Here is a 27,285-nt window from a genome sequence, read left to right as displayed (position 1 = left end):
TAGAAATGTTACAAAAAACCCTCAATGACTTCCGAGCGGGGCCTGACTATCAGGAGTACATGGAGGAAGTAGAAAGGTATTCTAAACACATTGACAACAAAATGGAAAGGATTCAAAACTTGAAGATAAAGGTACCACCCACATTGGCACAAACAAAAAACCCTGTGTTATCAGCTCAGTCGAGATCAATCAGAAAAGTGGTGCCACTCCCAAGATCCAATGTTGGAGACGGCAAAGGAACATTGGCGACAGTCCAAATAAAAAAGCCGAGGGCGAGTGCAAGCCAAATTGAAGAAAACAAGCGCCTGCGAGCTGAAAAGAAGGAGGAGGACGCAAAAAGGAAGTTAGAATCCAAAAAAAAAAAATGGGAGGCGGACAAGATTGTCCTAGAGGAACTTAAAAAATCTCACACTGATAATTAGAGGCAAAGGATTATGTGATTAATCTCCCCCACTTTTTTCCTTGTCATTGTTGTTGCTGCTTTCTTCTTCCTCTTCGCTGCTTTCGAGTTTGTTTGCTGTTTCCTTGGGTTCCACATCACCTTCTGTGCTGACATCAGATTCGTAATTATTTGCTGCATTTTCTAGTTGATTCTTGACTTGGCAACTCCATTTCTTCATTGGTGGAGGTTGGAGTTTGTTCAGGGTTTTTCCCTTCTGCATAAATAAAGTTTTCATTTTCAATTCCTATTGCATAAAAATCACCAACTTCTTTGGGGATTTGTTCGTCGAGCTTAGTAGAAATGTGGCAAACATTGTTTTGCCAACACATTTGCATGCAATTGTTTAGCAATACTAGATTGATCCAATTGTGGTGTGATTGTGCAATCATGTCCTTTTCACAGTCTGTTATTAACGTGCCAATCAAATCCCGAAGCTACAGAGGAAAAAAGTGACTACTTCAATTACTTGATCAATGATTAATACAATATGAAAATACTCACTAAAGGGCCATTTGGAGAATAAATATCCTTGAGTCAATCAATATTAGCACCTTGACCGGTGTTGTTGAAGAAGTGCTTCAACCAATAATTCTGGTTTTCAAGGTAGTGATCCTGGGCAATGAAATGTTTCTATTTACAATTGGGGGCTACAAACATAGAGTGTTTGGTCACCTTTCCGAGTCCTGGGGGCAAAAACTTGTTCAGAAGGTTGATCATCCGGGGGAGTTGGATTGAGTAGTTGGTAAGTTTTTTGATTCCTTGGGCAAAGACAGCCCATTGCTTCCAAACATTCATAATTCGGCCAATATCTCCTGCTTTCATTGCTGAGTTCCCCTCGACAACGGTCGCAAAATCAGAAAGTCTTAAGATCAAGTTTGAGAGCTTTGGCGAGCTGTGAAGCTTTGCATTGTGTTTAGCCTCAATTGAGAAAAACCACTTGTAAGTTTGATCAATGACTTCTTTCATCCTCGCACTAGAGATTTTTGGGAGCTCTTCAGTGAGATGCTTCTCTTTGATTCCCATAACCACCCTGTGAACTGGATCAACGGGTCAGAAAAACTAAGCGGAAAAATTCGGAAACAAAGGAAGACCAAAAGGCTTGGTTGCTCACATGAGACAGTGCACCAAGCTTGCTGTCTGAATCTTCTCAATGTTTTGAATCATTTTAGTGAAGTCTTTTTTGTCTCCCATGTTCTTTGACAGTATGCCTAACCCATCAAGAAATCGCCATGCCCCAGAGTCGCGAGAGTCTGAGATATTGCCGATGTGCTTGGAGTAGATGGCCTGACCAATGTTCCACAGTGTATGTGCGCCACCTAGGATTGTTGCAACATTAATCAGGCTTTCTTCTTTGTGGCGGCTTGGTATTTGCTGCGTTCGTAGAGTTGTAAGATTTGTACAGGTAGCTAAGTCGCCATCAATGACTTGAACCCAAGACGCAAAATCTGACATAGATGTCTTTGATGACTGGTCAACTATGGCTTCAAAAACCTCGCCAACTCCTTGCGCCGAGTTGTCCGACACAATCATGAGCTTCAACATCGTTATATCAGGGGTGTCATTAGAAATTTGGTCAACAACCGGTGGAGTCGTATTGATTGATACATAGGAGGCAGACGGGGTCGCCAGATTTTCGAGAAGAGCTGAAGAAATTTGACTTTTTATAACATACTTCCACTGTACTTCCCCCTTGGGTTTTGGTAGCAGCATTCAAGAGTGGACATTGAAGTGACTTGCATTTGTCATTGCCTGTTGATAACTTTCAACAGTGAGCTTGGAGGATGATATTGATGAGACTAGTTTTGGGTTGGGGTGGTGGATATAACCCCATTTCCCATGGAACATGCGACTAGACTGGCCAATGGATTTTGTGTGGGTCCTCTGTTTGAAATCAAGGTTGTCAAAACATAAAAAAGATCACAAAGTCTTGGCTATTGGCTTGGAAAGTTTGTTAGAGATTCAAAGGCAAGATCTTTGGCTTAGGGTGTTCAGCGCGTGATGAGCTGTTTTTCAAGAGGAAGACAATCCAATATAGTTTAAAAATATATTGACCCGGTCAGTGACCCCGCATGCGAGGAAGGTCAAGGAATTCGCCAGTTGATGACCATTGTTTCTGCGGTTTTTAACAAACGCAACCATTGAGCAGATTGTCTTTGCAACCTATTTGCAGAAAAATAGAAACAATCAGTTGGTTATTGCAAAAAACAAAAAAAGAATGAGAAATTGAGAACAATACCATGTAAGCTCATTTATTGTGATCATAGGGTAAGTCAACATCAAACTCAACATTCAAACTGAGTCCATTTCCATCCAAATCAGTGGGAGGGGTGGGATTTTTCACATCATTCAGCTTGTCTTCATCATCTTCAAGCTCCGGATCAGTGGCGGTGCCTGGTTGAGTCACCAGCTTGCTGTAGATCAGTCCAAATAGGAACGGCATGTGGTCTGTGACAAGTTTGTGGTCTCTTTGTGTCTTTGACTCAGGCGTAAAAAGCCCTTCAGTAACGGCTTTTGTGTTGTGGCATCCGCCTTCCGGGTAAGCTCCACTCGGCGGTTTTTGTGATGTCACAATCTTCAATGCCTGATGATTCAAACAATCAAGAGAAGAAGTCAGCAAATAATAAAGCATTATTTGAAATTTGAAAAAGAAATTACCTCATCAAGTATAAACTTTTTCCATTGAGCCTTCCCAGGATTTTTGTGGCAAACAAAAACATGTATTGTTTCTAATAGCTTCAAAGTGGAATCCCATCCCCTTTTGGTACGCCAGTATTGACACTGGAAAGCAATGTTCTCGTTATTGTTTGTTAGAAAGGAAGTGAGAATTTTTTTTGGATTAAGATTCATCTCCACCACCTTGAGTTTTGATAGTTTGGTTCGTTTGTTTTTCTTGTGATTGAATTGGATGCTTCATCTTTTGGAGGATCCGATGAGTTGGTTCTGGGATGACTGGAGCAGTTGGTTTCCGGATGATTGGAGTGATTAGCAGTGTGTATGCGTTGTTTGTAATATGTATGCAACGGGTTGAGAGAGAGAGAGAGATCAAGCAAGGAGGGTCAAAAAAAAGAAGAGCGGTTGAGCATAAAGTCGGAAACGTCAAAAAAAAGATAGTGACTTTGAAAAAAAGAAGCACGGGAATAACCCATGGCTTTGCCAGTAAGCGGCAAAGCAAATCAAACTTTGTATGTTTTTTTCTGGCTTGGGGGGATGGATTGCCGCAATTTTGAAAACACAGTTTGGTTAAGAAAAATACAAGCTTTTGATGATACAGACAAAAAATGAACTTGTCAAAAACTGAGTTCTGCAGGTGGTGATGAACATGTCCACCACCAAAGCTTGCAGATTCTCTCAGGCCAAATGTGCTGATAATTCCTAAGTCCTCTCCCTGCGGGAGAGATCTCGATGCTATGCATCTCTCCCAGGCCAATTGGGTGCCCCCCGGCCGCTGCGGGGATGAGGGGCTTAGTTAAGTTTGACTGGGTGTGGCTGTGGAGAAAACCACACCCACTTGCGGGTGGTGTCAATGGTTAGAGCATCACTCCTGAAAGTTGAGGTTGGGGGTTCAATTCAGTATTTGAGGTTGTGGTTTCAACCATCTCACATCTCTCAAAGTTATCTTTTCACATAGTTCAATGTAAATTGAGAGACCATAGCTCACCATCCACTCACATCTATGGGCTAGCCGTTTAACACTCTCAAACAACATGATACCAATTAAATTTCACTCAAGAGACTTTTGGAATATTTTTTTAAGCAAGTCAACAGCCATCTTCTTTGTTTGGGTCTCACTGCAGAAAGCAACCGCTCTCACAGTCTTGTCCGAGAAGTTGCTGGGCATATTTTGCCCGCCGAGTACTGCAATATGCTCGGTCCTGATCGTGGGCCTCGGCGGTAAAAATACGTATGAGCAGTTCCCTCAGTGTCTGATGATGTTGACCGTTAATTTGATCTAAATATATAGCGCTGAAAATCGGCGCACAATGTTTGGGCTAGAGTTGGAAACGTTTTCCCCCGTTGTCGCTTGAGGCCGCCGGCCAGGATGAAAATTTCGATCTCAATGTGCGGTACGCTCGGATGTTGGTAGGTCATCGCAGAGTCTCTGTAGAATTAGTAAATGTCGCCTTGCTTCGGAGCTGAAGTTGAGTATGGGTAAAGGACTCACTGGTTCCGGTTACGTCAATACTCACTGCGTCACCGGTACCCAGCTGAGAAACTTGTCTTTTCGGTGTTGTTGTGCTTGTTTAAGTAATTTGAGTAAAATGCAGCGCACATAAATATGTGGTGCTTAGCTGGTGTGACGTCAACTACACTCGCAGGTAACTTGTAATATTTTATGCGGGTTCCTGGAATCCTTTAATTCGGGTCAAGTAGAGCCATTAGTCATCAAATGCATGCACATGTTCAGATGGCCAAGGTGATTCTCGGCTCTTGAGACTGAGTCTCAAGGCCGCGTGGTCAGGCAGGCCGCGAGTAAAGACCCCCACCATGGCGTGATGATGAATCGAATCGAAAAGGATTGCAGGAGGATAGGGTCATGGTCCGTAAAGTTCTATTGTGATCAACTTAGAAAGGGGATTACGAATGCATACTGCTACCAGACCACTGGGTTTAATTGAAGTCTATCAGTGATAAATATGCATCATTATCTGTTGTTTTGGAGTCTACATATCACTACACATCCTTGGTCATGGCGGCCGTCTTTTTGTTGTGCACTCTTTTTCCTTTAATAGATATTTGATGCTGATCAAGTTGTATCTCTGGAGTTTGTTTCGAGACCTTCTGAACTATTTGTTGCTTGACTCTTTTTGCCTATTTCGTTCCCGAATCCCATTGACGTGGTGGTTACCGCAGCAACCCCTGAGTGTTGAACAACCATGAATGCCTTGCGTGTCGGCTCGATGGAGTTGAACCAACCTGATGGCATTAAAGGCGATCGTTCAGGTTTTAGATAGTCAACCTCGGCCAGGGACAGCTGCAACCATGTCTAAGGGTCCTCAGCATGGGCCACCTCATGATCCATCTAGCCATACAGTCGTAGCTGGCTGTGACGAGTACTTTGTAACCTGAGTTGCTAACCCCAGGCCAGAGTTTCCACTTTCGGTCGACAGGCGCCGACTCGTCCAGTTCCAAGACACCCGAGTCAACAGAATTCTCCTGCTAGATCAATTTCACCCCATCTCCCTCTGCCTCGGCGCTGTTGAAACTAGACGATGTCATTGACAACGTCCCGGAAACCTCTACTCCAGCATTACAACGAGTTGGCAGTCTTGACTGGACCAAAGAACTAGATCCTCCAACGAAGTATCTCTACCTTTAAGCTGGTGCGACACAGGCTGTCGTCCAATATCTTAAACTGGTTATACCCACCCTATTCAAGATCCAATCAAATAGGAGTAAAAATATCTTTCAATCAACTCTTCATCCAGTGCCTCAAAAAACTACTCAAAATCACGCTTTCAAACCGTTTTCCCGTTGACGCTCCAGACAAGGCATCATGCTCATTGGCGGCTCTCAAGACATGAGTTTGACTCAGATATACTGGTATGCCGAGCCTCTTCGTGTGATGAAAACCAGATGATTAGAATTAATGATAATGGCTCCCGTCGACAGCATCAGCGCGGAAAGGTGGCGAAGTGTGACTCTGGGACCACATTGGAGGCTTTCAATCTGTTTGATGTCGTTTGGTTTTCTTGTCGTTGCAATCAAGTGGTTAGTCGATAGTATTCGCAACTTTCCGGGTCATCAAGCCGAAGGTTATTCAATTCGAGAAGAACGACAACGGTCGCGAACACAAAAGTTATCCCCAACCCATTACCTCTGCTCAGCAAAAGCAGACCCGAAATGTATTCAACTGGCTGGTCCATAAAGGGATCAAATGTATCATCTCCTACTATTTGAAGTTTTTACTTGGATCATCTTCAGTGCTTGCCAGAACACACTTGTAAAATAATATGGTCGCCTGCGAAATAGGTATGCAGGCAAATTCCGTTCTATGATGCCCAAAAATAGTTAGATATTTACTGATTGCTCGATGATCTCGTGTAGATTTGTTCTCTTCCATTTTCCGCCTTCTCTACCATTTTTCAAAAGATTCTAGGGTTTTTATGTCTATAACATGTCGCCCGATGCTCTTAGACGGTTCCCCTTACCCATGGTCTGCTGTTTCCGATGGTCTTCTTTCTCTACAATGTATAAACATATTCAAATGGATTAGGAAGAGTTGTACTAAATGAGATTGCAAACCTGTACTGTAAACACATTTTGGGTCAAGGAAATTGAGGTTAAAGATTTAAACCAGGCAATTGGTTGGGCTTTCTCTTGAGAAAGTGAATTGCAGGCAGAGAACATCTTCTACTGAGAGGAAAGGTGATCACTGCGGAGTATTCCACACTGGCTTCAAGTTTCAGTCTGAAACCTCAAGATCATTGCCGTATGTACGCTGTTGAACAAGAAGACCCCTTCAAATCGCTGTTGATACATCCTTACGGCAAGTTTGATTAGATCTCAACGTTCAATCTAGATCCAAAAGATTCAGGAGGGGCAAGGATTTACTGGTGTGAAGGTGCTTCGAGTCCAATCTCTTTCTTTTGTCTTGCTTGGTTTTCTGTCTTTCAACATCATCTTTAAGACTTTTTTCATCTTCAGGCTTGTTGCTATTCCCGTCTGTATTCCTGTTTTATCTTCATTTCAGTCTAATATTGGAAGCTATTTCAAGGAATAGAACCATAAGAAGATACCTGATCTCACTCTCAAATACATTTTCCCCCTTCTCATTTTGACTTTGGTTTCTTCCTGATGTTTCCCATCTTTTATGTTTCTTGTTTATACTTCTTTGGCCGTAATGCTGTTTGCTCCAATGAAGCTACTATTCTTTAATGACTACATTAACTTACTACTTTTTTATGCCCTGAAGAGTGATTCGTTGGCAAGGATCTATGACTGGGTCCGACTCCCACGGGAAATTTTGCACCATCAGATTCAGGTCAACATAGGATCGGCTTTCGGCATTGAAGCGAACATTGACTTCCGTGTCGAGCAGGTTTATCTGCTCCATCTAGAGAGAGGTACGAGATCACTTGCTGTTGATACAAAATTTATTAGTGGGGAAGAGTTGCCCTCGATTCGCCTCATGCAAAGCGCGCCTGGTGAAGTTTTGGGTGGGTGCCCATGAGACTCCATGAGCATACATCGCATCTCAATAAGGTCATAAAAAAAACAAACAGCAAGGCTGAAAGTCGTCGCTTTCGTACTTCGCGCTCGGGCAGGTTTCCCCTCAGTCTGATGAGCTGCATCATGGAGGACAGAGCACTAAGGAGGACTCGGGCTCTGATCACGCCCGTATCGTAGAGAGCCGTTTTAGAAGTGTTTGTCGGAACTCTGCACCGACGAAGATCTTCGCGTGAGTACTCTGTACCTTGAGGCGCTCGCAACAATAAATTTTCGCACCTAACACCTTCTCTGCTACTCGGATAGATTACTTTGGTCTGTTACATTACAACCCTACCCCATTCATTGGTTTCTTTCCTTAAAAAAAACGCCGGTCATCGAGCCTCCATCAGGATGTAAGTCCGGATCTTTCCCCGTGTTGCTTCGCTACCAGAGTCGGCCTACCATGTTGCACAAGCAGATGCAGTCGGAGTGCGTTGTGCCTGTTTGATACAAAACCAAGCCGTCATGATTGCCAGCTTGAGCTTTCACGTGCTCACATGGATCCATTTTCTCTGATTGATATTCGTCTCTACTGCAAGTTTTAACCCGTGCTTACTTTCTTGCTTCACTTTGCAGCCAGCATCCTCCAACTTCCACTTCATCTTTCCATCCAAAGCCTACGCACCACGGTCGATGGCCCCTGCAGACCAAACCCGCGAGACATACCCGGAAGCGGAGACCGGCGATCCATGGGACTTTCCAACCCTGACCCCGGAAAACTTTAGTGAGCCACATATGACCAGGATGGGCTCACATAATTCCATTGGTTGCATCGCAAAAAAGTCTAACATTTTGTATTTTTCAACCTACGTAGACGGGAGTCCCCAAAGACGCAAAAATCCGCAGGATCCCCTTGCTGGTGGGCAACTAATGTGCATCATGCCCAGTCTTCCGACATAGTTAACCTTGGCGTTTCCCGTCTAGTGCAACTATCCCTGGCGGAGGCGTTCAAAAATTATGATCAGGTTCTACTCTTTCTGGAGCAAGATCGCCGACTAGACTCGATCCTCCGCAAACTCGCTTTTCACGAGCTTCTCAACGAGCGCCAGCTACACGAGTTGTCTTTGCCCGACCCTGACAAACAAAATCCTGGTCGATTTCTCCGTTTTCTTACTGCTGCTGATGCCTCTGCGCTTCTTGCGGGTGTGGTGATCTTGATGGGCGCGGACCCGGTCGGCAGACTACTCCTTCGTCTCGGCAAGCATCTCACTTGGTCCTTCCTGGTAGAAGTATCAGGGCAAGCATTCTAACTGTTTATATCTTTCTACTCACAGAAGATTCTCGTGTTCAAACCTTGCTGAAGCAGTCGAAAGGATTCGACAGACCAGGTATATCGTTTTTTCTTTTGTTTAATTTTTTTTTTTTTTTTTTTTGAAGGGATCCCTAACACGAGCTCCGCATGAGTCCCTCCTACTTAGTGAACTCACCCAAAAGCCCATATACCGATTTTTATGAAATTACCAGAGTTCAACTTTTGAGAAGCCCGCCACCACCATTGAGATTTTCTCCAGTGCCAACCCAACCCATGGTATTGCGTTCCCCTCCAGGCACCCCCGTACCCGCCTACTCTTCGCAATTTTCGCCTCATGACGAGCCCCTTAGCCCCAGTTCTTTGAAAGGGGAGATACACGATGTCCCAGAAATACCCATTCAAAACGTTCCAGATGAAGCTTCGGAGGAACAACAATTTCCTTTCAGCGTCATTCGGGATATTGAGCTCAGTGGTGCGCGGGTAATTCTCACTCGAACACACACCCTGTCAGTAGAATATAGCATTATGATCTTGATTGCGCAGAGACAAGACTGAGGCCCCGCAATGATGCAGCTACCGAGAGTCTTCCAGCCGCTGTTTTATTGCGTTCAACGTCGTCTTTCAACCCAGCCAAGACCGTTTTCGTACGGCAGAGATTTCGATGACATTCCTACCCATAGCTGGGAGTAAACAACATCCTGTCATCCTGGTAAGTCTGTGGCAGGAACCCAAGCCGCTGGAGATTAGCTGAATGGCCGCATGAATATGTAGAATATATTCCCTAACCCGAATCAACGCTGGTCAACAGGCCCTTCGTGCGACCTTGTCTCGAATGCCAAAAGGAATATAAATCTGATGGTGGGGACTGCTACGCCGGTTGCTGCAAATGTGAGCGCTAATCTTGGTTTGGAAAGGTCGATGGAGATCAAATCCGCATCCAACTCCAGCCTCACGGCAGCTGGAGTTGCCACGTCCAAGCTCACGATTTCATTGTCAGAAAGTCGCGGTAAGAGCAGCCCCTCGCATGCATGCACTGCTTGAATCCTGTCCGCTGACTGTCCGTTGCGCTCCGATCTAGCTGGAGACGGGATCATTTACAGTTTTGCATTCGCCGTCGTTCTGGATCTGAGGACTCAGAGCAAACCCGACTTCTCAGCCAACTTGCGCTTGAACTGGCAGTTGGGGAATCGGAGCTGGTTCCCCCGCCATCGGTTCTCTATCTCAGCGGAAGTTCCATTCTGCAAGCTCACAGAGCTCGATGGCGGCGACTCTCCCTCGATTTCGTCCAGGCACATGGACGGCTAGTTGGCAGCTATGTACTCGAGACCCTCCATCCCCTTCTATTTTCTCACTTCCTCATTAAAAATACGTTCATTAAACTTCTTGATTGAATTTGTTCGATAACACACCAAAAACAAACCTAATAATACTCCGGAAGATATTCTGTTTCTGAAAACTTAATTGTTAACTTTTTCTCAACTTAAATTGGCAGACATGCACTGTGCCAATGCATTCCTCCTCCTCAAGAGGCATTATGATCCATTCTGAGAAGCATCATGTTGGACTTCCCTTCCAGGAGGAGATTGATTTTAATTGCTGTCAGGGTCTTCAACACTCCTGATGCTGTGAGAATGCTTGGCCAGCTTAGTGAGTAGGCTTGCAGGGAGCACTTCTGCCATCCCCTCAGGCTTTATTTCACGTTTGATTTGTCTCGTTGAATCCAACTAAGGCATACAAATCTGAGATTATTCTTGACTCTCCAAGCCTGCATGCAGGTCCCCAGATGTGGATCCCTTTTCTTCTAATTTTTGAGTGCAGTAGCTCAAAATATTCCGGGGAAGATGACATGCATGTGCTTTTGGGTCCTACTTCCAAATGCCATTCATGGATAAATTATAAGGGGCAGTTCCAGCCAAATAGCAGTGCTGCAATCCCTTCCTGCGCATTCTTATGCTTACAAGATTGTGTCTTAGCTCAGGGTTCTGAAAGATAAGGTATATGTAATCATAACACCATTTTTCATGAAAACATCAGCTTCACAGGTGCAGCTGGTGCAGCCCCTACTAACATGATGTCGGACTCTGAGCGGCCTTCTGCTGAGATATTGGGAATGGACTGTGATGTGAACTGGTTACAAAGCCGACAATATGTCTGTATACATTTTGTCTGGGAAGGAATACATTTTTTTTCTTTGAAAACAACATGGTAAGAAAAGCACAATGTGATATAACTTATATTTGTCTGGGGGATCGGGCGACCGCCCGGGGGATAACGTATGAGTGATACTGGGACTAGCGCCTTCTTCCTGTCTCCTGGCTTGGGGGTGTAGAGAGTGATCAAGCGACGATCAAAAAGGAAGATAGACAAGCGGTGCCCATTGCCAACAGCTTGCCGGCCTCTGCGGAGAGGGCAGGGGCAGCATTAGGTCGAGCGGGGGTCTGGTTGGAGGATGTCGATCCGGAGTCAGCATGCGTTGGGGGGGAGAACACTGGGGGTGGGAACTTACGGAGGTGTTGTTGAGTGGGACAGTGTTGGTGCCGGTGGAGGTATTGTTGGCCCCGTTCAAGGTGATCTGGATGCCTGCAGCGGCACAGGACTGGGATCGACTGGCGTCAGGAGAAGAAGAAGAAGGGTGGGGGTGTCATATGAGCTGACCTTGACGCCCCATTCTTGGGCGGCTGCCAATTCGCCAGCCGAGCATGAGGTGGAGTAGCACGAGTCGCTGGCAGCGACGAACTCGGAGTTCCTGCACAGACAGGCAAAGTCGGTCTGCAGACGGCGCCACCCAGGTGAGTGAGTGTGGATGTGTGAGGAGAGAGAGAGAGAGAGAGAAAGGGGGGTTCGTACGGGGGCACAGGAGCGGGCGCTCGAGCGGAGGGAGGCTGCGAGACAGTTCTGGGCACAGGCGGGCAGGCCGCTGGTGTCCTGGGCGGACGCCGCTGGTGCGAGGCAGGCCAGGGCGAGGCAGGCCAGGGCGAGGATGGCGTGGGCAGTGATGGCTTGGATGGTGAGCATGGTTGTGGATGGGGGAGGTGGGTTGGGTGTGGGGGGTGGGCTGTTTGTTTTTGTAGGGTGCTCTGGTGTATGCAGATGCCCGGATCGAGCAGGGGAGTCGGCTGCCGGATGGGCACAGCCAGCTACGCGAAGTGCCCGATATCGCAAGACCTCCCCAAGAAGGCTCGCCCCATTCATGTGGAAGCCAGACTCCTCTGCGACTGGGCTCGGCTCCCGCCAAACTTGCTCATCTGCGAAGTCAGCCTGCAGCTTCTGCAACGGCCACTGCCCGGCCCGAGCTTCGGTCAATGCCGTTGGGTCACCGGTCACATTGGCAGTGACGTCATCCACCTCCCTGCTGCGGCCCAGCCAGCCAGCCACCAGAAACTGGCATCAGAAACCATCCCCCGCTTCTTCCGCGCCGAGTCCGACGATGGCCCCAAACCAGGCGATGGCCAGCCTCACCCGGCTCATCCAGCTGCTCCTCGACAACGAACGCCCCGCAGAGAACAGCCAGCCGGCCACCACCGCACTCAAGAAGAGACTCCAGGCCATCATCTTCTTCCCGCCCCACTCAGAGCCATCCGCCAGAGAAACACACCAGCGATGGGCCCGGGTCCTGGAACGCCAGCGGATCGAGAACCAGGGGATCGTCGCCCAGCAGCTCGACAAGCGTCTCGCAGAGCTACTCGAGATCTCCAAAACTGCCGATCCGCAGCTGGTACGTCGCTTCTCTCCTCACACACACACACACACACACACTCTTACTCAAATCAACGGCTTGGATCCCCAGTCCAAAAACCTCGACAGCTTCCGCGCCTTTCTACTCGAGCTGCATTCCCCGCCAAGCAAGGAGAGCTACAGCCGGGCCATCGAATTCCAACGCGCCGAAGACGCCAAGGTCAGTCGGTTAAAGAACAAGATATCCCCCCATCTCAACAAAGAAGTGTTGACGATTTGGATCCTAGGAGATAGCTGCAAGTCGAAACACAAGCCGAGATCGATCGGAAGCTCTACCACGTCATCATGGCCTCCGAGCCCCTAGTGGGCGACCACTGGCAAACCGACATCTACGCAGGCTCGTCATCCTCCCTGTCCGATTCGACCCCATCCAGCGACTGGAACTCTGACAGCGACGACGGGGTGCCTGACCCAGCCTCAGAGCCCGAGCTCCACCTCTCAAACAACTTCAAAAAGAATCAACTGCCAAAGCCAGAGCCGGTGCAGCAGCATCCACATCCGGAGACTTCTCCAGCCCTCGACAAGCTCGCGCGGCTCAAGCGCGACGCGTACTGGCTGAAATCCGAGGCCGAGCTAGCCAGCAGTCAACTCCCCGAACTCATCGCCTTGCGCGAGGTGCTAGCAGCACTGCTCAACCTGGGCGGCGGACTGATTTACACGGTTCCGAGCCACCCCAGGCATCCGATCACGCTCTCGGACCATCTGCCCACGCTGCTCAACAAATCAGCGGCCTCCAGTGTCTCCCTGCTCTCATCCTTCCTGCCGGTCCTCGCCAGCTTACGCACGCTTAGACAGCTGGCTCTCCCGAAGGACGACCCACCACCGGCACGGAAAACGCGGACCGAAGAGGCATTCGCAAGCGCCGTTCTGGGCCTGCTGCAGCAATTCGACGTCTTCCTGACTTCCATCGAGCTCCAGCTGCTCGGCTTGCCCGGTGCTCATGCTGCTAGTGATCCATCCGATCGCCAGTTTGAATCGGTGGTTAGCTTGATGCGGCTCTACCATCGTCTCGATCAGAACGGCTGGATCGAGCTCTTCGCCGCCCTTGCGAACGCTCTTCCAGACCCATCCACACTCCACGCCGCCGACCATCCATCCAGCTCAACCAAAGCACTGCTCGATAATCTCTACAGATTTGCGTGCCACTTCGATGCACATTGCAAGTCCGCCGCCGCAGTCCAACAGATCAAGATGATCTTTCTGGGCACCTGTGGGCCGGTTTGGACTTGGGTCGGCGACTGGATCCGGCACGGCAGGCTCCCTGAATGCCCAGCCTTTGGAGAGCCGAATCGACCCAAGACCCAGCCGAACGGAGAGTTCTTTATCGGACTGACTTCCTTCACTGGATCTAATACGGCAGAAAATTGGTGGGAGGACCATTACGTCCTCAAGGAACCGGCAATCCCAGAATTCTTACATGATTTCGTAGCCAGCATTTTCGAGGCTGGCAAAGCCTCCGCACTGTCGCGCATCTTAGACATCCAATCGGACGACCCAGAACACTCGTCTTGGCCACAGCTTGAGGAGCTTGTTCCCCAGCCACAAGCTGCTCCTCCTGATTCGCCATCGATCCGAGCCGCAGGTGATCCCAAGCTCACCAATGTCTTGAGAGCACATCTCCGACATCTGGCGTTCTCCTCAAGCCCTTCCCCGCCCAACGGTGGCGGAGGAGCGGGTTCGAATGTCAGCTTCGACCTCGACCTTTACGCGCACATCAGCCGCCATCTTGGGCCACTGGTCACCCAGACCCATTCCCAGCTGTACATCCGCTTCTCGTCGCCCCTGAAGTTGAGCACCTATCTCGACGCGCTCAACCAGTTTTTCCTCCTGGGAAGCCAGACGAGTGTCCAGTTCCTGAAAAAAACGATCGAGGATGCCGGCGAGTCGGCCAAGTCCAGTCTCCTGTCTGCCCACTCCCTCCTGAATACGACTAATTGGTGGGAGGAGCAAGTTATGGAGGCGAATCTCTCGAAAGCCTTCGAATACGCCCCCTCCCCGCTCATTTCTTCCTGTCTACCCAAGCTCAAAATCGCCCCTTCTATCCGCACCGAGCCGGACCCTCTGAAGTGTCTAGAGGCGATCCAAATCAGCTTGACGGTCCCGAGCCCGCTGAACTACGTCCTCGACAACGCACACGTGATCCGGACTTACAACCGCTGTTTCGTCTTTCTCGGCCAACTGGCCCGGGCGGCCTGGACGTTGGACAGTCTGATCTGGGTCAAGCCCATGCTCCCCTTCGGCTCGGCCGCAGCGGCCAAGGAGTTCGAGCGCCGCGCCGAGGCGAAGGAGTTCTTTCGCCTCAAGAATCGCCTCGCCTGGTTCGTCAACTTGATCTCCGACTACTCGCTTAACTTGGTCATCCTTAATTGGAAGAGCCGCGTCCTCGAAGCCCTCGATGTCCAGATCGGTGACCTCAGTCAAACTATTCGTCTTACTAGACGGTGGCTCGCTCGTCTCGCTGGGTTGCTCTTCCTTTCTGAACAGGTTCGTCTTTTTGCACAGTCCCCCTTTGTAAACTTCGACCAGACCGAACAAACAAACCGATCTCTCTCCCCGTCTCCCTATGTAGTGCCAGCCATTAAACAGCGTGATCCTCCAAGTCCTACAGCTGTGTGCCAGATCGCACGAGGTGTGGACGAGCTTCAACCGGCAAGCGACGACGGCCAAGTTGATTGAAGAGATCAACGAGACCTATGTGGACACAGAGCGGCGACGACGGCGGATCGAGCGGCGCAAGCGACGGATGAAGAACGAGCAGTACACGCTGATCGAGGAGGAGAGCCGGCACATCCAGCTGGACGACGCGCTCCTTGCGGACGCCGACGATCTTGCGGAGGACGAGCGGCTGAGAAGACCCGCGTCAGCCGGCCTATTATCCCCTGCGCATTCGCCCGCGGGCGCCTCGCTCGCCTGGCCGCCGGCCCTGGCAGCCGGGTCCAGACAGCAGGAGGAGCCGCTGGAACAGCTGCAGAAGATGAACGAGCAGTTCGAGAAACTCTTGCTCGCGCTCCAACGCGCCATCGGCAAGCTGTGTCGCCGCGCCCTCCGCTCCTCCGCCCCAGCTCCCCATCCCCCGATCAGCCCAGAGGGGTCCCCCGTCGGCGTCGGCTTGGAGGACTCCCAGGACTTGGATACCTTGTCTCTCTTGGAATGCCGATTGGATGAATGGATCACTTGATATTGTATCACTATCCTCTCATTTTTTTGTATTGCTATGCTATTCAAAAAGTAGGGCCCTTCCACTACATGATGACACTGCTGCCAGTTGACATGCACAGTAACTTCACCCAAGTGGACACACACAAGACAGTGACTGTGTATTGAAGCTTGGTTGACTGTTCCTATGAGTAAGGGTTGCCACCAGCTGCCTGAGAGTTTTCACACCTGTTAACTGCTAGCCACTTTTTCTTGCTGCAGGGTCCTACTGATCAGGCCTTTTGCAAAGCTTGATTCATTCAAGCTTGAATCCTCAGTCACTGACGAGCAGCTATGCTCAGATATCTTGCATTTAAACTGCTGGCAGTTGAGCGAGTCTTTGCCACCATGAAATGCTGAGAATCAGGTCATGTATCTTTGGTGTGCCCTCTAGGAAGTGCAAACAATTAGATGTGCACATTAGACTGATGCCTTTTGTGGAGACATTGAGTGGCACTTATGGGGACCAAATTTTTGGGGGAGAAAGCCAGTCGGAGTCTTCGTGGATGGCCCAGCAGCTAGGAAGAGACGGGGGACAAGGACGGAGCAGATAGCGATTGGAGTGTTCAAATGTCGTAGGTGCATATCGGAAGTCGATAGGCCGAGGGGATGTCCCAGTATCGTCGCGTGATGCCCTCCCATACGGCCTCGCCCCCATCGACCGGAACTTCCGACCAACTGACTCGCAGCCCCGTTTCTCTGATATCCATCTCCGCCATCTCGGTGTATATGTCATACAGTGTACGCGAAGTGGCTCCGAGACCTGAAGAAAAAAGAAACACGGGTTACGGGGTAAATCGGGGCCATTGTCGGTGGACAAGGACGACAGGTACTGGGCAGCAATCCGGCCCAGATAAGATACCACGCACCATGGAACCAGGAGAAGCGGGCATGAGGCCCAGATAGGAGATCGAAGACGTTGTCGAAGAAGCTTTTCAAGGAGCGATAGTCTTCGGAGAAAGTGTCCCAATAGATGGCGTCGAAGTTTGCCTGGATGGTTCCGTTTTGGACGTCGAGAAGGAAGTCCTGCCAGCGGCGAGGATAGACAGTGACGCCCTTCTTCTCGAGCCAGCCCTGGTCGGAGATGAACTGGAGGACGTCGGGATGAGGCTCGACGATGAGGTGGCGGGTGGGCCGGTACTCCTGGAGGAAGCCGTCGATGATCCCGAGCCCGAAGCCGACGTTGAGCACGCTCAGCTCGAAGCCCGGCGCGCTCGTCTCCCCGAACGGCCCGCAGAGCCCTCTGGCCGTCGCCCGCATGAGCTCCGTCTCCCAGCCTTGCATCACCCCGTTCCCCTCGGAATCTACACACAGTCGTTGGCCGGAACTGCTGGTCTTGAAGGTCAGCTTGGACGCCAAGAAGCTCGCGTTGTCGTTGCTGCTGCTGGCCGATGTCTGTGGGGCGCGCGTGCCCTCTCCTCCGTCTTCCTTCGCTTCGATCGCCAGTCTCAGCACTTCCGCGCGGAATCCATGGCTGCTAATGATCTGGTATATCTCGCCATGGTTCATCGAGTAGGCTACATCGCCTGCATTCTGGAGCAAGCGGAAGGGCCATCAGCGCATGCGCGATCTGCGGAACGGGAAACAGGGCGGCCTGACTTACGTAGCCGAGATTGTCAGTCATGGCCCACAGCGCGCCCTTCTCGAGCAAGTACTTCACCCCATCCGCGTTTCCTGAGCTGGCGGCGTAGTGGAGAGCCGTCCATCCGTCGTCGTCCTGCAGGGAGAGCGAAGCCAGCCCGCCTGCCGTCTCGACCACCTCCCTGATCTCCGATACATGTCCGGCCTCGCAGACCGTCAGAAACGAATGGTATCGGCCCGCTTCGTCTCGGTCGAGTACGTCCCGAATCAGCGTCGACATCTCGGAGAGCCCTGTTTTCTGTGGATGTTGCTCCGGTTCGCGGAAGGTCTTCAAGTGTATCTGGGATTTGCAGTCGGAAAATTCGTGGTTAATCGTACAATTATCATACCGACCAAACTTAACTAAGTCCGAAGGTGGGGGCGCGAAGCGCCTCAGTCCCTCCCAGAGGCGGGAGGGACTTAGTTAAGTTAGCATACCGACGCCAGCAAATCTCCCGCCTCTCACCAACAACCTCTACTTATTTCAACCCTACATATACTCTGTGGTTTCATCTTAAGCAAAAATATCTGTAGTTACTTAGCTTCCGATTGGAAGACGGGCGAAGAGGACGGAATGGTCGCCAAAGATCCAAGTTGGCGGAGGAAAGACTTTCGAGTCCCCCCCCGGTTCATAAATTTCAAGGCCAATCAGCACGCACTAGTTATGTACATTGAGGCCTGAGAGTACGGGCCCGGCGGCGAAGCCGCTCTGGACTCTTCAGCGTAAAAGCCAAAAACCACATATGAACAAGAAAGTACTCTTTGAACATTCTATGTTTTCGATAGAACTGTTTTGAATCATTGCCAATTGCTCACCCGTTCAGCTCTAGTCATTCGGCGTCTACCCATATCAGTAGCTGAAAACAAGACAGTGACCGTAAAGGGAAACACGAGAGTATTGCTATCTCTTTTTTTTATTGGATTGACAGTCAAATCTATCCGAATTCAAGATAATGGAGCATGCCAATGACAAAGACAACGTAAGCAGGGAGGGGGCACACTTTCAAGGAGAGTGGGGGAAGAGAGAAAGGCAACAGACGGTGGAGAAATGCAGAACCAGGAGGGAAGAAGCAAGACAGAAAGCGAGAGAGAGAAAGAGAGAGGGGGGGGGAGAGAGAAACGGAAGGGAAGGGCAGTCCTTAATTGGATTCGGCGACGCGGGCGTTCCGGAGGACTTTCAAGACCTTCCCAGACTTCCGCCACTGAACTTTGTTTGAAGACATTGCGACTAGCCAGATCGAGAGGGCCGAACATTCTCGCAAGGTCCATCCAATCAAGAACTCGAAAAAGTTCAGCTTGATTTGGATCAGCTCTTCCCCGCCATCACTATCATGCTGCTGCTGCTCCTGCTGATGTTCTGATTCTCCTTGTTGTTGAGAGTAAGGGTGTGGGTGGGCCGCAGATGATGATGTTGAAGACGAAGATGAGGGAATCAGAGTTGAGGAGGAACCGGTAGACGTCGAAGGCTTCGTCGGCTGACGGGTATAGATCGCGCCAGCACTAGACGAGCCTTGGGGCGTGCTGCTCAGTAATGGCGAGTGTAGGAGCGAGCGATAGACACAATAATCTAGCATGAAATAAACCACTTCGTGGATCATCATCACCACCTTCTTCGACATCCCGTTCGCCAGACCCAATCTTTCTACGGCTAGCGTCATCACGATCCCCAGCAGAATTGACTCGGTAAACGGCTCTACTAACGTGCAGCCTCTTCAAGAAAGAACAAGCCAGATGGTCATTCCGATTATCATTCAGCTCGGAGACTCTGGCTTGCGCTTTTAAGAGGGCAGGGTTCCTTACATTGACATGTATTTCCGCGCACGAATCCATCTGATCCGACGAGAGAAATAGTCCTTAATGGAGAGGGGACCGACGACGTTACCGACGATATCGATCGTCATAGCATGTCTGATCCCATCGTCCCAGAGAGTCTGGCCGATCATATTATCTTCGGCCAAGTACTGACCGAAGAGCTCCAGAGCGTCGAAGGAAGAGTGTTGGTTCCTGTTGCTACTATTACTACTGCTACCAAGCAGACTGGCCTGTTCGTCCGACTCGTCCCGGCCAGAGCTGCTTGGGTTGTTCGGCCGGTGTTCTCCCCGGTTGCGGGCGAGAAAACGCCGGGTGGCTTGTTCCAAGTCGGAGCGATAGAAGAGGTTGGATTTGCCCATCAGACAGGATGCGACGCCGAGCGCGTTCAAGCTGAGGTACTGTCGGGCATGGTTTCCGTTCAAGAAGCAGCCCTCGAGCAGACAGCCCAAGCCCCTCTGTGACTTCTGTCTCCCTCTCGGCTGGGGAAGCACGGCAGTTGGCACATGATGTACCAGGCCGATCCGCGTCCGGCCACGGCTGCGGGTCGGCCCGCTAGGCGGACACAAGACTGAAACCGCCCGTGCTAGCGTCGTCGGATGAACCCGTGCATTCGAGTCCAGGATCCATAGGAGATCGGCCTCCGCCGTCCGGTAGGCCTCCATGAGATTATTGATCTTTGGGTTAACACCAACCCGTTCTTCACCTGCTCCTCAACAGTCAAAATTAGCCTTCCCGGTCTTTCTTCTTTCCAGCATTTCTTTTTATGTTATTTTTCCTGCAATGTTCAGGCCAAATTCATGACAGGAGCGAGTGTCTCACCGATTAACAGCCGAGCGCGTACGGCGGGATATTTAGAGATGAGTTCTTGGGCGACTTTGCGAGCAGGATCGTCAGGGTGAGCGACACAGAAGATGATCTCGAAGCGATCGAGGGGCCATTGTTGGAGGAAGCCGCTTTCGAGGTTCTCCCGGAGTCCGTAATCTAAACCGCAGAGTGGACGGAGGATGGAGACGGATGGGATGAGCAGGTTTTGGGTCTTCGAGTTAGGCCGGATCGGGTTCGAGTTCGGTGTGATCTGTGATAGGGGTGAGGAAGAGATCGGGAATGGGGGTGGTGGTGGTGGCTGTCGGTACTTGCGAAAACTGTAGTTATCGGCGTAGACATGCACAAATCACGGCTGGGTCAGCTAATTGTTCTGATCACTGTTTTTGTTCTTCTTCTGGTCTATATTCTGCCGGCCAGTTGGCAGATCTTGTGCCATTATGCCGACTCGGACGAGGGAACATCCATATGTTTATTTTCCTCGTGTCCTCGGTCTCGACGGAAGCTTGGGAGGGTTGGCCGGTCTTGATCTCAATGATAAGGGGAAGAGGCCGGCATGGACGTACGCGATGATTGAGCCTGAGATGGCCATGAGGACCATGATGGCGTACCATGCCAACGAAATCCAACTGTACTAATTGTGAAAGCATTCCAAGTGATCAGTTCAACCTTCTGCTCTGCTAGGGACAATTCTTTGTCTGACACGCACGCTAGCAAGTCGACAAAGCTGAGCATGGCCTGCTGTTGATGGTGATGGTGGTGGTTGCTGGCAGAAGACTGGCCGTGGCGGGAGGCGGAGACCGAAGACTTCGGGCGGCGAGAGGCCCGCGAAAGCCGGCCCGCTGAGCTGCACCTCCAATATTCAGGAGAATAATATTCACTATGCTGATGCACCCCAAGCAGCCTGTTGATCATCCTTATCAGTCGAGCAAACTCTCGCCCACTCCATCGACAACCTTGGATAATCAAAAACCAGCGCCCAATGGAAACGCCCCATGCATTGCCAGGGCTCATGAGGATGAACCTATCCAATTATGTAACCAAGCATCAAGCTTGATATGCTGAGACTGATGGCAATAGCTGAATCAGACAATATTTCCTGATCTCACGAAAAGCAATTCCAGAGGGAAGGAGTGGAAAATATCAATCGGGTGGTGCTGAGGAGAGAAGAAAGACATATACAACCCAAAATGATTATTTTATCAAGATGAATTATCATTGATGTTGAATTGGGTTCTTGATTGGGCAGGCAGGGAAAGGTCCAAGCTTCAGAGTCCGCTAGTCCTCTCAGACAAATCCCGTGAAGCAGATCTGGGCAAATATAAGTAAAACCTAACTTAAAAAAAAGTCCCACCCTTCTGCCTGTGGAGTGGTAAAACACTGGTTGCAGGACAAAGACGGGGGGACTTTGTCAAGTGGGATATGAGACACATCACCAATTGAATTATGATCTTTTTGGGAAAAACTGAAAAAAGCTGAGTAGTTTCCTATTTACTTTTCTGATGTCCATTTTGTTTAATTTTGATCAACTATGAATCCGGAGGAACACCACCCTAGTTGCTGGTTGACGTCAAGGATACGGGCCCGCAATGTCAATTGATGGTCCTAGGACCAGCTCTTGGTCGCCTGCCACTAGGGAATAAAGTTTGTGGGCCTGCCGCCGCCTAGCTCAACTAATTCCCTCTCTTCCCGTGCGGATTCATGGTAAACACTTGTTGCATTGCACCAAGCATAAGGAGGCAGAGGGTCCCTGCAGGACGGTGTCCCCCTTCCACCCACAGAGGGACAAGTTAGCAGCCACCTTGATCTCTAGTTTCCTTCTAAACCATCCTCAACCTCTCTCTGAAAATGAGTACATTTGAACTGTTGCGAGTGGCCAAGATATCATTTAAAGCTTCGTAGCATCGGATGGAACAACAAAATTGGATTTGGTGGTCTACTTTCCTTGGCTTTTGTAGACTCCCAAAATCGATTTTCTGGTTTTCGATGTTTAGGCCTTGCGTCATAAATAATGTGGGCTAATTTGCTAGTTCATTGCCATAGCTCCAGAGGGGGATGTATGGTCCAGAGCCTTTCCGTTGCAGACTCGCACAGCCTGCTGCGAAGCAAATTAACCACGTTTCTCGACTTTGGCAGCAGCCAATTGTTCTTGAGAGTTGCGAGTTTGCTTCAATATTCAAAAGGAGTCGTGATGATACACAGGTTTAATTTACGCCTGGCGACAGCAGCGTCAATGCTTTGTACCAATAATACTATTCTGTTTGTCTCGGCACACTCCATCAGCTCATTGGTTTTCGAGAACCATGTTTGGGAAAGGGATCCCGATTGCTATGGCCTCTTTATTTTGCCTCCGATTTCTTGTATGAGTGCCACTTGATATTGTTTCCGTCACGATTCAAACTCGTAAGTTGTAACCAGTTCGACAAATTGCTATGTTACAATATGAATTTTAATAGTCATCGAGTAAAGATGCTTACGGTATGAGGTGTGACGTAATAGTGTTTTGCAAGATTTAAAGACAACTGCTATCCGTATCGTAAAGAAGACTACCATCGTCCACTTGAAATCCTCACTCAGCGGACTTCAGATTGTCAAACAAAGCAAGCTTTCCACTGGTCTGGTTTAGTTTAGCCTCCAAGTAGCACCAAGTCCCACCTGCTGGCAGCTAGAACTTCGAATATTGTTATTCAAAATTATCAACGCATCTAATTCATAGAACCAAGTGAAGATGAAATCGTTCTTTGCACTGCTCATCTTGAGCATCTACTTATCTAGTTATCAGTGTAAGATCATCACGAATAGCGTGGAAACTCGCTCAAAATCTTTGTTAGCAAGACATGAAGGTACACGGCACTTTCACAAGTTTGTAGCACGGCAAGAAAAACAAAGAAATCAGAAACCAAGACAGCAAAAAGATCAGGGAACGGACCAAGGACAAGAAAGGGGAGAGGACCAGGGAAAAGATCAGGGAGGAAATCAAGATGGAGGAAACCTCCAAACGGTGAGTCAAATCTATTTTGTTAAACTCTTTCAATTCTTGTCATCTAACATGGTTTTAAATTAAAAAAAATGAATACATAGTTCAAAGAGAACCTTGGAGAGATTGATGCTCCAACAGTCACAAAGAAAGGTGATAGCTTTGTGGTACAGTCAGTATAACTTGAGCAAAAGTATATTTTTGTTTATCTTTTGCTTTGACTGACTTATTTCTTCACTTGCATTCCTGTTTTCACCAGGTTTGGTCCGCCAGAAGAAAAATTCAAGGAGTTGAAAGGTGCCCTTATAAGATCCTGTGACAGACAGTCTAACCGATGTGCGGATTCCTTCAACAGAAAGGGTCAAGGTAAAACAGCTGAATGTAATGCTCAGCTTGGACGCTGTAAAGATTTTGTCAACTCCCAAGGGGCAGGTAAAAATGATGGACAAAATAGTCAAGATAGTAATGGTGGGCAAGATAAAAACAAAGGAAAAGAAGATGGAGGAGGGGGTCAAACTAACAATGGTGGGCAGAATGACCAAGTCCAAAAAGATGAAGAAGATAATAAAAATGGCAAAGGGGGTCAAGATGGGAACGGTGATCAGCAGGATAAATTTCAAAACAATGGAAATAAAGATCAGGATAAAAACAAAGGACAAGGAGGTCAAGATAAAAACAATGAGCCAGAGGGGCAAGAAAACAACAAGAAAGGAAATCAAGGCGGAGATCAAGGAGGGGAAAACCTCCAAAAAGTAATATATATATGCCATTTCAATCTCTAAAGAATTCAAAGCTTGATCACTGACATGGTTATGTTTATTCCAGTTTAATGAAAAGCTTGGTGGTGTTGAAGTTCCAACGGTTACAAAGAAAGGGGGCGACTTTGTTGTACAGTAAGTTGAAATTTAAAAAGCTGTTTATTGTATTTTTGATACTGATCTACTGTTCTGTTATGATAATTTACCATCAGGTTTGGTCCACCAGAAGAGAAGTTTAAGGAGGTGAAAGCTGCGCTGATAAGGGCATGTGACCGACAATCTAACCGATGTGCGGATTTCTTCAACAAAAAGGGTCAAGGTAGAACATCAGACTGTAACGCACAGCTTGAACGCTGTAAGCAATTTGTTAATTCACAGGGTGGGGGTAACAATGATGGTCAGAATGATGAAAAAAATAGCAATGATCAAAATTCTGAAGAGACAAGCAAGAATAATGGAAGAAACAATCAAGTCAAAAACAAGGAACAAAATGATAAAGGTAAAAAAGGCAATAAGAATTAGAATTAGAAGAGGATGTGATGTAAAAATATGGAAAAAAAAACAATCAACAAAGAACTTAGAAGTCATCAATTCATTGGCCAAAACAAATCACATCTCAAAATCAAACATGTATTTTCAATGAATTACATATCTCACATTCTAGAAAAATAAACAATTAATTTCCCAAATTAAACTTTTTGATTTCCCTCAAATAAAATAGTATAGTAATGAAATAAAATTTCCAAACACTCAAGTTGCAGCTAATACAAATTGAGTGCACTACAAGCAAAACATGCTCAAGTGTTACCAGTTGGCATGTTAGATACTCCAGCATAATAGCTTTAGTCACTCCTTAGTTGCACATCAACTGTGCCTAGAACGTTGTATGAAAACAAATTTGAGAAAGGTCTGAGCAACACCACAAGTTTTCTCCAAGTTTCTTGGCCCACATGTCAACTGGTAACTGGTAGGAGTTGAGCAAGTTTTGTTCCTAGCAGTATTATGCCAGAATCAATATGAATATGGATGAGAATCCAGAGATCAGGAAAGAGTGTGCTTCTGAAGGAGATCATATGAAGAATCCAGAACAGGTGCGATGAACTTTGAAGACACGGGTCAACCGTCAGCTGAGCCTGGAGCCTGAGCATCTGCACCCCCGGCCCCATCGGGAGACTTGGGTTGTCAGGGTTAACCTCGGGGACTCCGATCGACCGGCTCCCCAGCGTCATTCCAGAATCCACATCACATCGAAACCAACCATCTCGACCTGCTCCATACGATAAAACATCTACATTTCGAAACGGCTAGAATTTCATCCAAACTTACCGTGTGATTCCTTCCGCACGTCATCATGGCCAACGGGATTCCTACTCAAGGTGTCGGCAGTTTATTCACCCTGATCAAAAGGTAAGACAAGACTTCCATTCCTGATCTTTTTTTGCTCCGGTTTTCGAGGAAGATCGTCGCTGAAATGTGATTGCAAATTTTGAAATCTGCTCGCTCTGATAGGTTGGAGGCTGCAACATCTCGCTTGGAAGACATAGCTATCGCTCAGACTACGGCTGGTGGAAATGGGATGACGGCCGAGAACTCAAACGCCGGCGGACAAACATCGTCACCTCAAACTCCAACCGAGACTCCGCCGTCCTTGAAGGCTTATGATGAACTGATAGCGGGACAACTTCAGAACTATTTGAGCCTTTCTAAGGAAGTCGGAGGAACAGCCCAAGAGCAAGCCCAACACGTCGAAGCTGCCTTTAGCGCCCAACGCACCTTCCTATTGATCGCAGGCTCGTGCCAAAATCCAGGCTCCTCCAAGGTCTTCATGGAGCTCCTACAATCTACCTCCGAGCCGTTAAACCGAGTCGTGGAAATCAAGGATGGAAATCGCTCTGACAAACGCCTTTTCAACGGCTTGACAGCCATTGCCGAGGGAATCTCCGCTCTTGGCTGGGTGGCCGTGGAAAGTAAGCCGGGACCAATGGTTGCGGAGGCTAAAGATAGTGCTCAATTTTGGGTGAACCGCGTGCTCAAGGATTGTAAGGAAACGTAAGTATGCAGTATGTATGTACGCCCACAGATCTGAATGGTTCACAGCTTTCATAGTGTGTTAATTAATCCCTGATTTTCTCCTGTCCATTTTCATTGTGGAATTCTTTTCTGATTTCAAAGGGAACCCAAGTTGGTTGAATGGGCAAAGAGCTTTGTCGTCGTTTTGGAAGAACTGCGAAAGTATATCATGCAATATCACACTACGTGTCTTGTCTGGAACCCCAAGGTAACCTCAACTGCCAGTACTTGACTCTAGTCTTCATTCTGATCTGCGTTTGTGGGGGTTTCTTCCAATCAGGGCGAAGACGCCGTCAGTTTCGCAAAGCGCTTGACGAAGGGAGATGCATCAACAGACGTCCCCAAACTTCCTGGACCACCACCTGCTCACCCGCCCCCACCTCCTCCGCCACCGCCCATGCCAGCCGCCGCGGGAGCCGCCTCAGGTGGCGGAATGGACGCGGTATTCTCTTCTCTCAACCAAGGCGAGAAAATTACCAGTGGCCTCCGAAAGGTCGACCCAAGCCAAATGACTCATAAGAATCCAGAGCTCCGTGGGTCTGTGCCTGCTGAAGTAACCGTCAGCCCTTCGGGTAGCCTCAAGAGACCCGCCAAACCCCCCAAGCCATCGAGTTTTCAAAAGAAACCTGCCAAGACTGAGTTAGTTGGAAACAAGTGGAATGTTGTGAGTACTAGAGCTCTATTATCCACCTGGATTTGCGTCTGGAAACTTAACATCAACGATTTGCGGCTGATTTGTTGGATAAAATAGGAATATCATGATGGCCAATCCTCCATTGTATTGGACGAAACCCAAATCAACCACGTGGTCAACATTTTTGGATGCAAGAACTCGACGATCCAAATCAAGGGAAAAGTGAACGGGATAACACTAGTGTCGTGTACGAAGACGTCGGTATTACTGGACTCCGTAGTTTCCTCGCTGTGCATCACCTCCTCTCCCTCGTTCACTGTTCAAGTACTCGGAAAGTGCCCGACAATTATGATCGACGCCACCGATGGTGGCCAAGTTTATCTCAGTAAAGATAGCCTCGACGTCGAGATCCTCACTGCCAAGACCAGCGCACTTAACGTCAGTCTTCCCTCCGGCGAAGAGGAAGGTGTTTTTGTAGAGAAGTCCTTACCTGAACAACTTAAAACTTTCATCAAGGATGGTAAATTAATCACTACCGTTTTTGAACACACCGGATAATTCTCCGTGTATTCAACCAATCTGTTTTTATAGTTACGCAGTAGTACATTTCTGCAATTCCTTCTCGCACTTATTTTTACGATACTAGATGAATCATACGATTTTCCCCCCTCCAATTCTTTCCTTCATTTTTTTTACTTGTGTGTAAACTGTAATGACAGATAAATGGTGATAGTTAGAACACAAGTTGATGAATGTGTC

The 27,285-nt window shown here is 48.5% G+C and overlaps 7 protein-coding genes across 7 annotated transcripts; 4 read left to right on the top strand and 3 right to left on the bottom strand.

Moving 5' to 3' along the window:
• Positions 1-8,116: 8,116 nt before the first annotated feature.
• On the top strand, positions 8,117-10,294 carry PtA15_7A647 (uncharacterized protein; the record flags this gene model as incomplete). Its single annotated transcript, XM_053171275.1, has 10 exons — positions 8,117-8,140; positions 8,228-8,375; positions 8,466-8,510; positions 8,576-8,848; positions 8,926-8,979; positions 9,070-9,409; positions 9,477-9,612; positions 9,675-9,761; positions 9,818-9,909; positions 9,982-10,294. The coding sequence occupies 10 exons, from the start codon at positions 8,117-8,119 to the stop codon at positions 10,292-10,294; spliced, it is 1,512 nt and encodes a 503-aa protein (XP_053022473.1).
• A 945-nt stretch (positions 10,295-11,239) lies between these two features.
• Positions 11,240-11,918, bottom strand: PtA15_7A646 (uncharacterized protein; the record flags this gene model as incomplete). The annotated part of the gene is made up of 5 exons (XM_053171274.1): positions 11,240-11,341; positions 11,410-11,499; positions 11,559-11,672; positions 11,751-11,828; positions 11,904-11,918. 5 exons carry the CDS (start codon positions 11,916-11,918, stop codon positions 11,240-11,242), a joined length of 399 nt encoding a protein of 132 aa, XP_053022472.1.
• A 175-nt stretch (positions 11,919-12,093) lies between these two features.
• Positions 12,094-15,816, top strand: PtA15_7A645 (uncharacterized protein; the record flags this gene model as incomplete). The annotated part of the gene is made up of 4 exons (XM_053171273.1): positions 12,094-12,618; positions 12,691-12,798; positions 12,873-15,122; positions 15,208-15,816. 4 exons carry the CDS (start codon positions 12,094-12,096, stop codon positions 15,814-15,816), a joined length of 3,492 nt encoding a protein of 1,163 aa, XP_053022471.1.
• A 583-nt stretch (positions 15,817-16,399) lies between these two features.
• On the bottom strand, positions 16,400-17,694 carry PtA15_7A644 (uncharacterized protein; the record flags this gene model as incomplete). Its single annotated transcript, XM_053171272.1, has 3 exons — positions 16,400-16,596; positions 16,703-17,366; positions 17,437-17,694. 3 exons carry the CDS (start codon positions 17,692-17,694, stop codon positions 16,400-16,402), a joined length of 1,119 nt encoding a protein of 372 aa, XP_053022470.1.
• An 898-nt stretch (positions 17,695-18,592) lies between these two features.
• Positions 18,593-20,822, bottom strand: PtA15_7A643 (uncharacterized protein; the record flags this gene model as incomplete). Its single annotated transcript, XM_053171271.1, has 6 exons — positions 18,593-18,779; positions 18,873-19,163; positions 19,254-19,968; positions 20,085-20,407; positions 20,654-20,716; positions 20,797-20,822. The coding sequence occupies 6 exons, from the start codon at positions 20,820-20,822 to the stop codon at positions 18,593-18,595; spliced, it is 1,605 nt and encodes a 534-aa protein (XP_053022469.1).
• Positions 20,823-22,815: 1,993 nt separating this feature from the next.
• On the top strand, positions 22,816-24,344 carry PtA15_7A642 (uncharacterized protein; the record flags this gene model as incomplete). Its single annotated transcript, XM_053171270.1, has 5 exons — positions 22,816-23,088; positions 23,169-23,236; positions 23,324-23,816; positions 23,890-23,957; positions 24,035-24,344. The coding sequence occupies 5 exons, from the start codon at positions 22,816-22,818 to the stop codon at positions 24,342-24,344; spliced, it is 1,212 nt and encodes a 403-aa protein (XP_053022468.1).
• Positions 24,345-25,173: 829 nt separating this feature from the next.
• On the top strand, positions 25,174-27,084 carry PtA15_7A641 (uncharacterized protein; the record flags this gene model as incomplete). Its single annotated transcript, XM_053171269.1, has 5 exons — positions 25,174-25,229; positions 25,332-25,871; positions 25,995-26,100; positions 26,173-26,556; positions 26,644-27,084. The coding sequence occupies 5 exons, from the start codon at positions 25,174-25,176 to the stop codon at positions 27,082-27,084; spliced, it is 1,527 nt and encodes a 508-aa protein (XP_053022467.1).
• Positions 27,085-27,285: the final 201 nt, after the last annotated feature.

The sequence above is a fragment of the Puccinia triticina genome, chromosome 7A, assembly GCF_026914185.1.
Source record: "Puccinia triticina chromosome 7A, complete sequence".
NCBI lineage: Eukaryota > Fungi > Basidiomycota > Pucciniomycetes > Pucciniales > Pucciniaceae > Puccinia > Puccinia triticina.
Note: the sequence above shows the minus strand (reverse complement) of the source record. Positions and strands in the feature narration are given on the sequence as shown.